This window comes from Rana temporaria, chromosome 11, assembly GCF_905171775.1.
Source record: "Rana temporaria chromosome 11, aRanTem1.1, whole genome shotgun sequence".
NCBI lineage: Eukaryota > Metazoa > Chordata > Amphibia > Anura > Ranidae > Rana > Rana temporaria.
The window spans coordinates 59,874,230-59,890,529 of NC_053499.1; the positions used below are offsets into that span (position 1 = coordinate 59,874,230).

The window sequence follows — 16,300 nt, forward strand, 5'->3', positions numbered from 1 at the left end:
TCTATATCAAACTGTTGTCGCAAAAAAACGAAAATAAAGCATTTTTTATGTCGGATCTTTCGGATTTTGAATCATGTGCGTTCTTTATCATTTGTTAAAACGAATGCGAAAAAAACTGAGATTCAAACAAAAATGCATTCGGATGAAAACGAATGCACATGTCTACTTCACATTGGGATCCCGAGAAGAAATAAAAATCTGATAGACATTTTGACTCTTCCCTACTCTTTTCAAAACTAAAGACAAACATTTTGGGAGGAGTTGGCTTTAAAATAAGAGTTACATTTTGGGTAAAGACTAGAAGCACTAGGTCAGAAGCATGAGTGTACGTATTATAGATCACAATGGTTTTCAGCAGTGAAACTGGCCTGACCTGAAGGCCACAGACTGGGGACTACTGTGCAAAAACACTAACTGGAAAAGCTACATAAGGACAGCAGTTGTTTTGTATACTTTAGAATGCACCCTGAAACCTTTATCTGTAATATAAAAGAAAATCAGCTTTTATTTCTGTCTTCTAGCATCTGGCTACATTTTTGATGGATAAAAGTGATGCTCTGGGCACAGTGGATGACGCCATCAAACGGTTGATGCAACTAGAATCCAAGGATAAAATATGGGCCCAGGAAATGGTTCTCCAGGTTATAAGCAATTCTATCAGCCTTCTGGACTCTGCCACACAGGTATATTGTGATATAGTATATCAAATAGTATTAATATTACCTTATAAACACAACTATTGTTGGCATAACTGTAACTGGGCCCTGACTCAAGCTGAAAGTGGATGTAAACCTGATTCATGAAATTTGACCTAAGCACATATATCTGCAGTGTTTTCTTATCTCTCTCCAAAAGCCCTAAGTCCAGTGTCTTTTTGCTGCTCCGTTCTTCTGTTATCAGCATGATAACTTCTGACAAGTTCTCTGACAACCGAGATAAAACCAGCTTGAAATGTGTATAGGTGCTATAAATAGATTAGCAGAGAGCTGGTCTATTCACAGAACAGCTTGGCACATTCCTTCTTTCCTCTGCCTATGTGGAGGGGGGGGTGCTTTTCCTCCAATCAGCTGTGTAAACAAATAATCCACACCCAGTGTTGAACAGGAAGAAAACATTTCTAACACAATGTTCACTTTCTAAAGAATATTGCAAGCTGAACACAGCAGATATACATGCAAAACGTATGTAGAGAGATTTGTTTCATCTCTGTGTATCATCTGATGCTGTTCACTTCACTGGGTATATGTGAGGGTTTACATCCACTTGAAGGAAGTTTAAGTGAGACCTTCAATGGCATTTACTATGGGAGGCCTAGATGTGCCTGTAGGTGTGCATATTAAGGTTTCTATTGAAAACAAGCTGAACATGTGTGGCGACACAACTGTATTAGTGATACCTAGTTTAGTTGTTGGCTTTAGATAACCAAATGCATTTATGGCTGTATAGCAAGACATAAATATAGAGGAAAATGTACATGAGTGTTTCAGGGGAATGCTCAATACTACAATGTAGGCTGACAAACATTTATTTTCTATATTAGGAAGAGTTGGAGAACTTCCCACTGTCCATTGTCCATCACTGCCAGAGTATACAAGGCCCACATCGCTATCCAAATGTACTCCTACTAGTATGTCAGGAGCCGGATCAGAACAAGCCTGACATTCACTTCTTTAACTGTGAAATGGAGGTAAGTGATAGACACGTATTATTATGTTTCCTAGACATTGTCACTACAATATAAAACTGAACAATATCAACATTTGCTAGTGTCTTTGATTGCTAGAACAGCTTTCTACCCAAATGTGATGCACATTAATGCATGTAACTGTGTGCATTGGTGCATGTTGCCAGGAGCCTGCCCAGATGAATTACCACCTGAGATGGCCTTTTTTGCTGACCTCCACCTATGGTTGCTAAGACTCCAATGTTGCTGTGTCATTGCCACCTGCAGCCTAGCAACCAATGATGTTTTGTGGATGGGTTGTCATTGGCTGCTAGGACACAGGCAGCTGGGACACACAGGATTATTGATTGCTAGGCCACAAGTGGCTGGGTTGCACAGCAAATTGATTGGTACAGTGGAGGTGACGCCAATGTCCTACCAACCAAGACAACATTACTAAGCTGCAGTGAGAACAGGGTTGATTTACTAAAGGCAAATCCACTCTGCACTTGGAAGTGCAATCGCTGTAGATCGCTACAGATTGCTGCTGATCTGAGGGGAAGCTATGCTGATTTTATCATCCAATCATGTGCAAGCAAAAATGCTGTTTTTTATTTTCCTTGCGTGTCCCCCTCAGATATACAGCGACTGTACTTCCAAGTACACTTGTAGTGCAAAGTGGATTTGCTTTTAGTAAATAACCCTCAGCGTGTCTGGTCTGGAAACTGTAATCCCCACCTGAGTTGGTCACCTCAGTTTGCCTCATTGCCGACATGAACCTACATGCTGAATTAGGCATCCTATTCATTTTGAATGAGCTATGAATGCACCTTGACAAGCAAAACAAATAATAATTAAACTCTATTTTCAAATTGAAAAACAGAAAGATGTTCATTTAGTTGCACTACAACACAGGCTTACTGCAGCACACTGTATATATGTGCTCAGGTGCAATTAATGCTAAATGGCAACACAACGTAGCATTCAACTTAATGCCCATTGTGGTGTAATCAAGCGGTTCAATTACTAGATAGATACCTTGGTGATAAATTAGAGTTGGCAAAGATGGTTGAAAAACTAACCACAAATCCACCATGCTGCCCTTTTTTCTATTGTCACTTGTCATTTTGCTTTTCAAACAGCTCATGAGAATTTAAATATATTTATGAAAAAAAAGGAAGTGTCAAATTTTAAGTACTTTCTGTTTTCAAATAGTAACTCACGTAGCTGTAGCAGCTATATAGTCTTGTTCCATATTTAACATGCAATAAAAGTTTATTTTTGTACTAATGTGTCAACCTTTGATGCTGATAATTGATAGACTATAAAGATAAGAATATTGCAAAACGTTATTGTTTTATTAGCTAGACAGAATTTAATAAACAACCCAATTTTTTAAGTGATCAAAAAAGTGAGGAGCCAGTAAAATGAGAATTTGAGGAAAAAACAAAACTTTGTGACCTGACTTGTTTTGCGTGAGCAGGGCTGTTAGAGTGCTTGGCTCATTCATGGCTAAAGTGAAGTGGCAATGTCTTTGCAAAGAGTAACCCAGACACCCATGCACTTACCCTTCCTGTGTTCCCTCACAGTTTCTTGCTCCTTTGCAGCTGGCGAGAATACCCAGCACTTCCTGTTATGGGGGAGAATGTTACCTGCTCCCCTGTGACAGCACTCAAACCTCTAAGGCCTCGTACACACGACCGAGTTTCTCGGCAAAAACCAGCAAGGAACTTGCTGGGAGATATGTTTTTGCCGAGGAAACCGGTCGTGTGTACATTTTCGTTGAGGAAACTGTCGAGAAACTCGACGAGCCAAAAAGAGAGCATGTTCTCTATTTCCTTGACGGGAATGGAGAAAATTGGCTTGTCGAGTTCCTTGACAGCCTGACAAGGAACTCGACGAGGAAAACAATGTGTTTCGCCCGTCGAGTTCCTCGGTCGTGTGTACGAGGCTTCAGTCAATCAGTAGGCACATGTACTGTTCCATTACTAGGGGAAGGGTTGTGATCCCCCTGCAGCAACTTATACTTACTTTCCCTCACTCCCTCCTTAATCTCTTTGCTTGCAGAAGCAAGGAGAAGAAGAAGCCTTGTGTTAGGTAAAAGTTTTGACTTGGAGCTTACACGAGGTTGACAACTTTCTCTCCACCTTCATATGACAGTGCTAAGTACCTGGGAAACCAAATGGCAAGAAGCAGCGCTATCACTTGGGTGGAAGGAAAGTGACTTACATGTTGCCCTCTACCCATCAGAACTGGGTGTGTATCTTAATGTTTCACAAGAGAACAGGACATCTGGGAAAGAAAGGGTAGATATGTAATAGCAGCTGTGGGAGATGGCATTAGATAGAACCAGTTCAAAGGACCTGTATAGGGTGCAGAATAGGCACTGACCTGTGGGCCCCATGCCATTTAAGGGCCCCCCAACAATGGATTAAAATATTGATTTGATTTTGAAAAAAAATTACAATAAGTGCCGGTTCACACTACAGCGACTTGGGATCCGACTTGTCAGACCTCAAGTTGCCCCAAGTCGCTGGACATAAGAAATTCCATTGAAGTGAATGAGAGCCGTCTTAATGCACACTACTGAAGTCGCTCCGACTTCAGAAAAGGTTCCTGTACTACTTCAAGGCAACTTCTAGGCAACTTGTACCCATTGATTTCAATGGAAGTTGCCTCCAAAGTCAGATCTCCATCTTAACTGAAGCAACTTTACAGGAAAAGAAAATAGTTTACCCAGGCAAACCCCTCACTTCCACAGAGCTGATTATTCTGTGATTGGCCACAACCAAAGTCGCCTATCCTGGAGGCAACTTCAAGTCGCGTTGTAATTTTCTTAAAATCACAATGAAACCGCCTCCAAATCGCCTTGCAAAGTGGGGTTGCCCCTGTGTGAACCGGCACTAAAGCTTTCCTAAACTGTTTACAAAATATAGATAAAGATAAAGAAGATAAATCAACTCAAAGAAACAAAAACTTCACATTGCAGTTTGTCATCTTAAAAGCTTATTTCAGCTGTCAGTTTGTAAAAAAATGTAGGTGCAACCTATGTATGTGTAATATACAATAGAGATGGTCATGTCCATCTAGCAGCCAATGTGCACATTACTAGTTCAATGCTGTCCCACTAAAGTGCAAGAAACCTCCAGAAACCTGTGAGGGGGCCCCAAGGTTGCGCCTGCCTAGTGGCTTCCACAGAGTTTAATCCAGCACAGATGGGGTGCCTGCTATAAACTGTCTTTGTGAACTTGTGTTTGGGTACATACAGTAAGTACAGGTTTACTTTTAGCAAGGTAAGAGGCAGAGAGGTAACAGATTGCAAACTGCTGACAAATTTGGTGCATGCATCATTAAGCCCTAGCTACCCCTAAATTCATAGGTTCCCAATGAAGTCATTGGCAGCAAAAGGCTAAATGAATATCACAATTATTATTTAAAGTTGTGAGAGTTGTTGGGCCAGTAGAATGGTCATTGATGGGGAAAGATGTGTTTCCAACAATAACAGGTGACGCGACATTTCCGCCACACTAGAGCTAGTGACTTGACAAACAAGCAGAAGCAATAGAGACATAAGTAAACACTCCCTTCTGTTTTAAATTACAAAAGCTGAGCCTCCACGCACTGAGATTTTGTAACAGGTTGCAAACTTTTTTGTGCTATAACAAAATAACAATCTAATGACTCCAGGCAAATTCTGCAGCCTGAATTTGCCTGGACTATTCACACATTAATAATATTTCACTAAAACAAATGTGACAAATGTGCAGGCAATGTGTGTTGAATGCACACGCAGTGCTTTTCATAGCGACAATCCTGTGTTTCCACACTTTTTTCAACTCTATCAATCTTGCACACAATGCAAACAGTCTGCTATTTCTATAGAAAGGGGGCATGGAGTATGCTGATGAGAGCATAATAGCTATATGAATTATTTGGCTCTAACCTCATATTTGGAATAACATTAAATTAATTTGGGTAAAGTATGTAATTATTAATATAATTCGCCCTATAAAGTATTATACTAAATATGGTTACATAGTTACATAGTTGCATAGTTAGTCAGGTTGAAAAAAGACACAAGTCCATCCAGTTCAACCACAAAAAATAAATAAATAAATAAACAAACAAAATAAAAAACACAATGCAATCCCATACACCCAACTCCATACCCACAGTTGATCCAGAGGAAGGCAAAAAACCCCAGCAGAGCATGATCCAATTTGCTGCAGCAGGGGAAAAAAATTCCTTCCTGATCCCCCGAGAGGCAATCGGATTTACCCTGGATCAACTTTACCTATAAATGTTAGTACTCAGTTATATTCTGTACATTTAGGAAAGTATCCAGGCCTTTCTTAAAGCAATCTACTGAGCTGGCCAGAACCACGTCTGGAGGGAGTCTGTTCCACATTTTCACAGCTCTTACTGTGAAGAAACCTTTCCGTATTTGGAGATGAAATCTCTTTTCCTCTAGACGTAAAGAGTGCCCCCTTGTCCTCAGTGTTGACCGTAAAGTGAATAACTCAACACCAAGTTCACTATATGGACCCCTTATATATTTGTACACATTGATCATATCCCCCCTTATTCTCCTCTTCTCGAGAGGGAATAAATCCAGTTCCTCTAATCTTTTCTCATAGCTGAGCTCCTCCATTCCTCTTATTAGTTTGGTTGCCCTTCTCTCATCCTTGCTCTGACAATATGGTGTCAGAGCAAGGATGTCCCAGAGACCCAAAGGAGACCTCCAGTGCAAAATCTTCTGAATAGTATTGGAAATTATTTACATTATTTAAAGTGTCCCTGGGCAGTGCCAGCAGGAAAAAGTTGCAGGTTTGTTTGACACCTGAGTGCCTTGACTGCCTGATAATTACTGATTACTAATTACTTACTGCCAGTGTTTTCAACCATCTCGCCTGCAATGTGAAACACTCTGGTACTTCCAGGTATGGGGAAGCATGTGACTCTCTCCTTATCTCTCACAATGCATTGCTGGAAACCAAAGAAAGCAATTGTAAGGTCCCAGCGCTGTCATGTGAGGGTAGGGTCCTTAGTCATGTGTAGTCTCTGACCGAGAGAAAAGTATGGGAAAAGTACCGATATGCTTCAAGAACTTTAAAGTGATTTACAGATACTAGATAACAATTAATGGGTCTGCAAGACCATTACTGATTCCCTGGGGGGAAGGGATAAAACTTTGCTTACCTCCCATTGGAGGGCTGATCATCCTTTCCCTGCCTGCTCCCCTTCCTGGATACTAAATGTGCTCAGCAAGAGTTTCCCCTTTTTTGGGGGGAGCCGGGGGAGGGGGGCATGCCCATAGGTGTGCGCACAGGGTGTGCCGGGAGTGCCTGGGCACACCCTAATCACCTTGTGCAATGCAGATTCTCCCTGCTGAACCCCAGTGGCAGTTGATGCTACTGAGAAAGGGACCAGGGTATCTCTGTTCTCAGTCCCTTTCTCTGCTATTTCACCAAAACCAAAATAATAAACCAAAATAATATTCTAAAAAAATTAAAATGTTCAAACAAAATAACATAATAAAAACAAAAAAATACTGACCCCCAATCTCATCCATACTGACACCATCCACTGCTCTACTGCACATGTGTGTTTGAACTTTGCAGTGCACACCCTAATGCAATAGGCTGCGCACACCTATGCTTTGCCCTTCTAGTAGATAAGGGCATGGGGGCTGCACATTCATGGTGCATGTAAAACACAGGTTCAAAACTGTGGTCTTCATGTTTAGTCATTGCTTTTTTAGTGGAGAGAATATAATATAACACCTTTTCCACTAAAAACAGATGTTTGCAAAAGTTAGAAAATGTCCCTTGACAGGGGGGAATGTAGAGCCAAATCTGAATAGTAAAAGTGCTTTAAAAATAAATCAATTGTCTCCAGTAAATGTGGACTAATGACATTTACCACTTTATAAATGTTCCCCATAGTGAAGTGTTCAAGAACAAGAAGAAAGAAAACCATTATTTATATAAAAACATGAATAAAACATGAAAAATATTAAACTTTTGTCAAAGTCATCTACATAATTAATATAAAATAATTATTATAATGTTAGGTAGTCTTCCTTTTTTTTCTTTGGTTACAAGTATTTGAGGTTATGAGGGATTTTTAAAGTTGCGCTCCCTGATCCATGAAGTCTGCATGGCGTTTTGGCACCACCTTCTGGTTCTTTAGGGCAGTACAGATATACTGTAGGATTCAAATAGGATTTAAAAACTGTCACAAAAGAAATGCTGGGCAGCCATTGCTGACCTCCTGAAAATGATAGTTGCCTGGCTGCCATGCTGATTTTTATGATTTTTTTTAATGTCTCACAAAAAACAAGCATGCAGCTAGTAAAGCCAGAGAAAAGTTTGATTCTTTGATCTGCATACTTGATCGTGGTAAGTGGCACAGACTGTATTGGAGTCCGAGGGTCAACTTGAAAGCGCAGACAATGATTATTTAAAAATGAAGATTAGCAACCACAGCCTTGCATTTACTTATGGCAGCTTTCCTGAGATATCATAGAAATGTTTATTTACATTGTTGATTTTAGATTTGTTTTGCTGTCACATGAGAATAGTAAGGATATTAATATGAAAGAAATCTGTCCAGAAGTGGTCTTCATGGAAGAGATATGGCCAAAAATCCATACCTCCGACAAGGAAACAAGGCTTATGCCGCGTACACAAGACCATTTCTACCAGGAACGTGTGCAATAGGAATATTGATCAAACAGGTACCACAGCATGTCTTTAGAGGTGTAGTGGAGCCCATGACTCAACGGGTTATGGTGAGTGGTTATAATGTTACAACTGATTGGCACATGCTTGTGTATATATATATATATATATATATATATATATATATATACATCATTTTATTGTCAGTTCTGAGTATCAGCATCAATTTTGCCATTGCAACACTTTGAACAAATTTACTTCACTACTCAGACAATAATCAGACCGGGACTCACAGTCAGTGGCACATGTTGGCAGGGTAGTAACTACAGATCATGGGGCCCCAAAACCAAATTTTAACTCTCGCCCTCTCATTTCCATATAACACCATGGCATATAATACCATATAATACTACCATAAAGCATGCCTAAAACAGGACAAGCAGGAAAGCTGTCGACATAAGATCAGTATCTCATCCAGTGTTTTTCCAGCAAGCATGTGCTGAAACAGGTAAACTAGTAGTCAGTAAAGAAAAAACAAGATTAGTAGCAACAAAATGTATTTTTAGCTAAGAAGACGCTCTTGGATATTCCCACAGCCTGAAAAACACGGCAGTAGTTTAGGCGTAAGAGTAAGGAGTAAGGGCAATAACTTCTGCAAATGCTAGTAGCTTGACTATTACGATAATCGAGTAGTTGTAGTACTTTCTAACTTACTGACCTAAAACAAACATGCATGAATTCTGAATTCCTTTCTCTGTTCAGTTGGCCCATGCTTTCTCTGACTCAATGACTTTGGATCAATTAGTAACTAGCATGTCTGAGCAAGGTCTGCAATAACAGCCCATATTCCCTTAGTACAAGTTTAATTCAAGTGCTAATTCCTAAATGCAAAAGCCTTTGGAAAGCTATAAGGATTCATCTTGTACTGGCCTGAGTACTTCAGAGTACATTTTGTTTGTTTTCTATAGGTTCCGACCAAAGAGTTAAAGTGACACTAAAGGTTCCCGTTTTTTTGTTTTTTTTAAATAACAAACATGTCATACTTACCTCTACTGTGCAGTTTATTTTGCACAGAGTGGCCCAGATCCTCCTGTTCTGGGGTCCCACGGCAGCTCTTGTGGCTCCTCCCCGAATATGGGGTCCCCTGATTCCTCCCCACCCCCTCTGGGAAGCTGTCTCCCGAGGGGGTTACCTTTTGGGGGCGCGCTCCTGTGTCATATACTCTGCGTTATGTATGACTCGGCACCGCCCCCCGGCGCTGCATCATTGGATTTGATTGACAGCAGCGGGAGCCAATGGCTGTGCTGCTATCAATCTATCCAATCAAGGCCGGGACTCCAAGGAGAGAAGGACGGCGGCGACGCGCCCACGGAAATTCAGGGCTCAGGTGAGTAAAACAGGGGGCCAGATACAACCCCCTTAATAGTTAATACCTAAAGTAGAACAGATTTTTTTTACATTTTGGATAGTGGCTCAGTTATTTATTGCTATCTGTGGCCTTGTAGGTTGTTTCACCCTCTATTTGTCCTGTTTACCATTATTACCAAGAGTCAGTTTGAAAGAAAATCCCAAATTTAAGGTTATATGAATAGAGGGGGAATAATCCAATGTGGACACTAATTATGGTGGCAACCAGGGATTTCCTCTCACATCCTGTGTTGGCTATGGGACAGGAAGTAAATGGGAGTTTCCTCAAAGGTACGCAAAAAAAACCGCAAAAAAAAATGAATATTTTACTGAATATGGCTGCATGCTATTAATCCTGTTAGGTTGTAGGGGCAAAATGATTATATGACTTATATATACTGTATCTTTTTTTGTAGGCTGATATGGTCCATGCTGATATTGAAAGTGCCCTTGCTGACATAAAACATGGGAACAAAATGAGACCACAGACACTCAAGTGAGTATAATTAATGCTAAAATATTATGATTGATCAGGCAATACTTGAGGCTCTGTATCAGGTTTTATACAGTAAATACAGAGCAATGATGGTCAACTTTATGACTATTTAAGAGTTCTAGCTTGTCATGGAAGCCATCAACTGGCATCAAGGCTTGGATTACATGCTGAGAGTTGTTGTTCTTCCACGACTATGACCCAGACCTTATGTTCCACTATTCTAGACAACGTGTAATTTATTCTTCTAATGGCCAGCCATTAGTGTATATAGTCAGTGGCTACAAAGAAATTCAATTTCCTAATGTAAAAGATGGGGAGCTCCTGTGAAACAACACCAAGACATGTTTTACAGTCAGGTCCATAAATATTGGGACATCAACACAATTCTAATCTTTTTGGCTCTATATACCACCACAATGGATTTGAAATGAAACAAACAAGATATGCGCTTTAACTGCAGATGTTCAGCTTTAATTTGAGGGTATTTACATCCAAATTAGGTGAACAGTGTAGGAATTGCAACAGTTTGTATATTTGCCTCACACTTTTTAAGGGACCAAAAGTAATGGGACAATTGGCTGTTCAGTTGTTCCATGGCCAGGTGTGTGTTATTCCCTCAGTATCCAATTTTCAAGGAGAAGATAAAAGGTCCAGCGTTCATTTCAAGTGTGCTATTTGCATTTGGAATCTGTTGCTATCAAATCTCAAGATCCAAAGAGCTGTCACTATCAGTGAAGCAAGCCATCATTAGGCTGAAAAAAAACAAAACAAACTCATCAGAGAGATAGCAAAAACATTAGTTGTGGCCAAATTAACTGTTTGGAACATCCTTAAAAAGAAAGAACGCATCAGTGAGCTCAGCAACACCAAAAGACCCGGAAGACCACGGAAAACAACTGTGGTGGATGACCGAATAATTCTTTCCCTGGTGAAAACACCCTTCACAACAATTGGCCAGACGAAGAACACTCTCCAGGAGGTAGGTGTATGTGTGTCAAAATTAACAATCAAGAGAAGACTTCACCAGAGTGAATACAAAGGGTTCACCACAAGATGTAAACCATTGGTGAGCCTCAAAAACAGGAAGCTCAGATTAGAGTTTGCCAAACAACATCTGTTATTCCCTCAGTATCCCATTTTCAAGTAGCAGATAAAAGGTCCAGCATTAATTTCAAGTGTGCTATTTGCATTTGGAATCTGTTGCTGTCAACTCTCAATATGAGATCCAAAGAGCTGTCACTATCTGTAAAGCAAGCCATCATTAGGCTGAAAAAAACAAAACAAACCCATCAGAGAGATAGCAAAAACATTAGTTGTGGCCAAATCAACTGTTTGAAACATCCATAAAAAGAAAGAACGCACCGGTGAGCTTAGCAACACCAAAAGACCCGGAAGACCACGGAAAACAACTGTGGTGGATGACCGAATAATTCTTTCCCTGGTGAAGAAAACACCCTTCACAACAGTTGGCCAGATCAAGAACACTCACCAGGAGGTAGGTGTATGTGTGTCAAAGTCAACAATCAAGAGAAGACTTCGCCAGAATGAATACAGAGGGTTCACCACAAGATGTAAACCATTGGTGAGCCTCAAAAACAGGAAGGTCAGATTAGAGTTTGCCAAACAACATCTAAAAAAGCCTTCACAGTTCTGGAACAAGATCCTATGGACAGATGAGACCAAGATCAACTTGTACCAGAGTGATGGGAAGAGAAGAGTACGGAGAAGGAAAGGAACTGATCCAAAGCATACCACCTCATCAGTGAAGCATGGTGGTGGTAGTGTCATGACGTGGGCATGTATGGCTGCCAATGAAACTGGTTCTCTTGTATTTATTGATGATGTGACTGCTGACAAAAGCAGAAAGATGAATTCTGAAGTGTTTCGGGAAATATTATTATCTGCTCATATTCAGCCAAATGCTTCAGAACTCATTGGATGGCACTTCACAGTGCAGATGGACAATGACCCGAAGCATACTTCGAAAGCAACCAAAGAGTTTTTTAAGGGAAATAAGTCAAATGTTATGCAATGGCCAAGTCATTCACCTGACCTGAATCCAATTGAGCATTCATTTCACTTGCTGAAGACAAAACTGAAGGGAAAATGCCCCAAGAACAAGCAGGAACTGAAGACAGTTGCAGTAGAGGCCTGGCAGAGCATCACCAGGGATGAAACCCAGCGTCTGGTGATGTCATCGCGGTCCACAATTCAGGCTGTAATTGACTGCAAAGCATTTGCAACCAAGTATTAAAAAGTGAAAGTTTGATTTATGATTGGTAATCTGTCCCATTACTTTTGGTCCCTTAAAAAGTGTGAGGCACATATACAAACTGTTGTAATTCCTACACCGTTCACCTGATTTGGATGTGAATGCCCTCAAATTAAAGCTGAAAGTCTGCAGTTAAAGCAAATTGTGTTCATTTCATTTCAAATCCATTGTGGTGGTGTATAGAGCCAAAAAGATTAGAATTGTGTCAATGTCCACAGCTACGCATGGTTCAAACAGCACTGTATCTGAATATAGATCAATGAGGTCCTATTGTACCTTGCTTTTAGATGCTACACATCGGAGAGCAGTACAGACATTGAACCTCAGAGAGACTAGAGTTACACCCTGGGAACCCAGAACAAATGTCAAATTAGGGACAGTATCTAAATGATTTATTTATTTAGCATAGAGAAGACCATAAGGAGAACACTGGAAGAGCCACACTATTATGAAAGATTGCATTTAAGTGCATTGTATTCTCAATTTCTATATGAATAACTCTATTAGACTGACCCTTAGGTAAGTATACCTTACACTGAGTCTATGCCAGCATTAGCTTTGGTGTTGCACCCTTCTTGGGTGTATCATAGGTTAGAAAAAAAAATAACATAGACTTTAGTTGATAAGAGTGTTATAAAACTCAGGAACAGCGAGCATGTCACATAGTACAAGGTTTATATTTATTACATCTACTGAAGGACAGCAGTAAGTCAAATTTGAAAAATATATTTGAAGAAAACATGTTTTCTAGACAGAATGCAGATTCTGTGCAGAATGAAGAAAAATGATTTAGTTTCATTTAAATTTGTTATTTCAATTTTTTCAAATGCAAATCGTTTTCGAATTTGAAAATGTTTCAAATTTTCAAAGAGAATAAGATAGAATAGAAAATAAAGGAATAGAATAGAAAAAATAGAATAGAATAGAAAAGAATATAATAGAAAATAAAAGAATATAATATAATAAAAAAGGAGCAAGATTACCTCCGCCTGTAATGACAGTCTCGGCGTCCACGCAGCTCTCGTGGACGTCAAGACTGTCATTACAGGCGGAGGTAATCTTGCTGGATTCAATACCATCAATGATGCAGTTTTTGGAGAAGTCTATGCTGTATTCCTCTTACTGATGCGAAGGTCCATCCTTACTCCATGAACTCTATTATAAGCAGCATTCATTAGTGAGCAGGTTTTTTGAATGCACCTCTTCCAGTATCAGACTTCTGGGTAATATTCCAATTAAGGATCCCTACCTGAGTTCTTTGATTATATGAACTGGTTCTCTCTGGAGCAAGAAAAGGATTACCTTCTAAGTACCTATCTGCAATTTTGATTACTGTTACATTCTCTGCCCGTACTCCTTTCCGTTCTCATTTTCCATGTTTGGAATAACCGCTTAAAGCTCCTGAAGAAGCGTTTATCTCGCAACGCGCAACATGCCGGGCTGAGCTTCGCATGACACATCACCTTCTGCAAACCATAAGGGCTGTTTTACAATTATTAGTAGGAAGTGGTTGCTAATTCTCCACTCTTATTTATTTACTGTATCCCTAGGTTATAGGTGTTGTGTTGTGCTATTTTTCCAGTGTCCTTAGGCATTCTTAGGAATAGCCTTTTCTTGTTATTTATATATGCTTTTTAATGATTTTTATGTCGTTTCTCCAATAAATATCCAATTTTTAATATATATACGCCTCCAAAGTCCATCATCTGACATATAGTTTTTTTCATATATCCACATTGAGATGACTGTTTTGTTTAATGCAGCTCCCTGTATTAATAATGCAGGACCCCATTCAATAACTAGTCCATTTTAGAACAGCTGAATTGTTAGGCTTCATTTACACCTTCAAAACTCTCAACATTCAAAATCTCATGCATTTCAAAGCCCCTTGTTCTCTTTTAACCACTTCAGCCCCAGAGGATTTGGCTGCCAAATGACCGGGCCACTTTTTGCGATTCGGCACTGCGACGCTTTAACAAAAATGACGGCATTTTTTTCCAACAAATAGAGCTTTCTTTTGGTGGTATTTTATCACCTCTGCGGTTTTTATTTTTTGCGCTATAAACAAAAAAAGACAGACAATTTTGAAAACAAAGCAATATTTTTTACTTTTTGCTAAATAAATATCCCCCAAAAATAAATAAAAGAACACATTTTTTTCCTCAGTTTAGGCCGATAGTCTGATACATATTTTTGGTAAAAAAAAATCATAATAAGCGTATATTGATTGGTTTGCGCAAAAGTTATAGCGTCTACAAAATAAGGGATAGTTTATGGCATTTTTATTATCAATTTTTTTTTTATACTAGTAATGGTGGCGATCTGTGATTTTTACTGCGATATTGCGGCAGACACATCGGACATTGTTGATGGTATGTTGCAACCATTGTCATTTATACAGCGATCAGTGCTATAAAAATGCACTGATTACTGTGTAAATGACACTGGCAGGAAAGGGGTTAAAAACTAGGATGCGAAGAAAGGGTTAAGTGTGTCCTAGGGAGTGACTCTAACAGTGTGGGTGCTGGGCTACCAGTGACAGGACACTAATCACTGCTTCCGATGACAGGAAGCAGAAGATCAGTGTCCTGTTCTGCCACTCCGTGACACGATCACGGGACACCAGCAGACATTGCTTTGCCTGCCAATGCCATTCTGCCGACGTATATGTGCGTTAGGCAGTCAGCAAGTGGTTAACATGTGCTAATAAATATTAGCACATGTTTTTCATATGGATTTGGAGTTCCTGGCTTTTCCTATTGAAATGTGTTGTCTGGAGGGCACCGTAGCCAGAGCACCCTATTGTGAACTTCACCCTATGATCTATGAGGTTGCCCTGATTAGAGCACTGCACTTTTTTGTTTGTATATTGAGTATTCTGTAGCTTCAAAATTCTCAACATTCAAATGCATTTCAAAGGTGGCTATTCACATATGAGCTCTCAGACGCCGGTAGCTCCAAACCTGACACGTCAAAAGCTACACGAGACACATTTAAGGCAGAATTTTTGACTTCATAGACTTCAGTGGGAATGCCTGTAATGATCTATGGTTTTCAGAACTGCGTGCCAAACTTGAACTTAAACTTGGAAAGAGTGAGGAAGAGTTAGAACGTTTCACTTACTTGCTATCTGTTCCACAGGTATTAACCTGTCAGCTCTACCTATAAACCAAGCCCTAAAATAAATTCTAGCCCTACCCAACTCCCACGTTATTACAGAAATACTATGTATGTACAGTATATTAGTCTCATAAAGGAATTGCCAGCACAGGAACTAGCTGATTAAGCCTTTCCTAGTAAACAGTAAGGGCCAGATCCATGTACCTCCGCGCATCTTTCCACCGGGCGCAGCGTATCTAAGATACACTACGCCGCCGTAACTTTTTTTTTTTTTTCGAATCCTCAAAGAATTTGCACCGTAAGTTACGGCGGCGTAGTGTATCTTTGGCGGCGTAAGGGCGCGGGATTCAAATGGATGTAATGGGGGCATGTTTTATGTAAATACGCCGTGACCGGACGTAAACAATGTTTTTTTGAACGGCGCATGCGCCGTCCGTGGGGGTATCCCAGTGCGCATTCTCGAAATGAAACCGTAACAAGCCAATGTTTAAGACGGTGACGTCATTCTACGCAAATCCCTATTCGCGAACGACTTACGCAAACGACGTAAACATTTTAAAATGCGAGGCGGGAACGACGGCCATACTTAACATTGAGTATGCCTCATAATAGCAGGGGTAACTATACGCCGGAAAAAGCCGAACGCAAACGACGTAAAA

The 16,300-nt window shown here is 40.1% G+C and overlaps 1 protein-coding gene across 4 annotated transcripts in view; it reads left to right on the forward strand.

The window, feature by feature from the left end:
• Positions 1–16,300, forward strand: part of EPS8L2 (EPS8 like 2) — a 238,566-nt gene that overhangs the window by 176,813 nt on the left and 45,453 nt on the right. For all 4 annotated transcript variants that reach the window (XM_040328628.1, XM_040328631.1, XM_040328632.1 and 1 more), the window contains 3 exons: positions 522–683; positions 1,541–1,687; positions 10,170–10,249. In XM_040328628.1, coding sequence (XP_040184562.1) covers positions 522–683; positions 1,541–1,687; positions 10,170–10,249 — 389 coding nt within the window. The remainder of the gene's footprint in view (positions 1–521; positions 684–1,540; positions 1,688–10,169; positions 10,250–16,300) is intronic.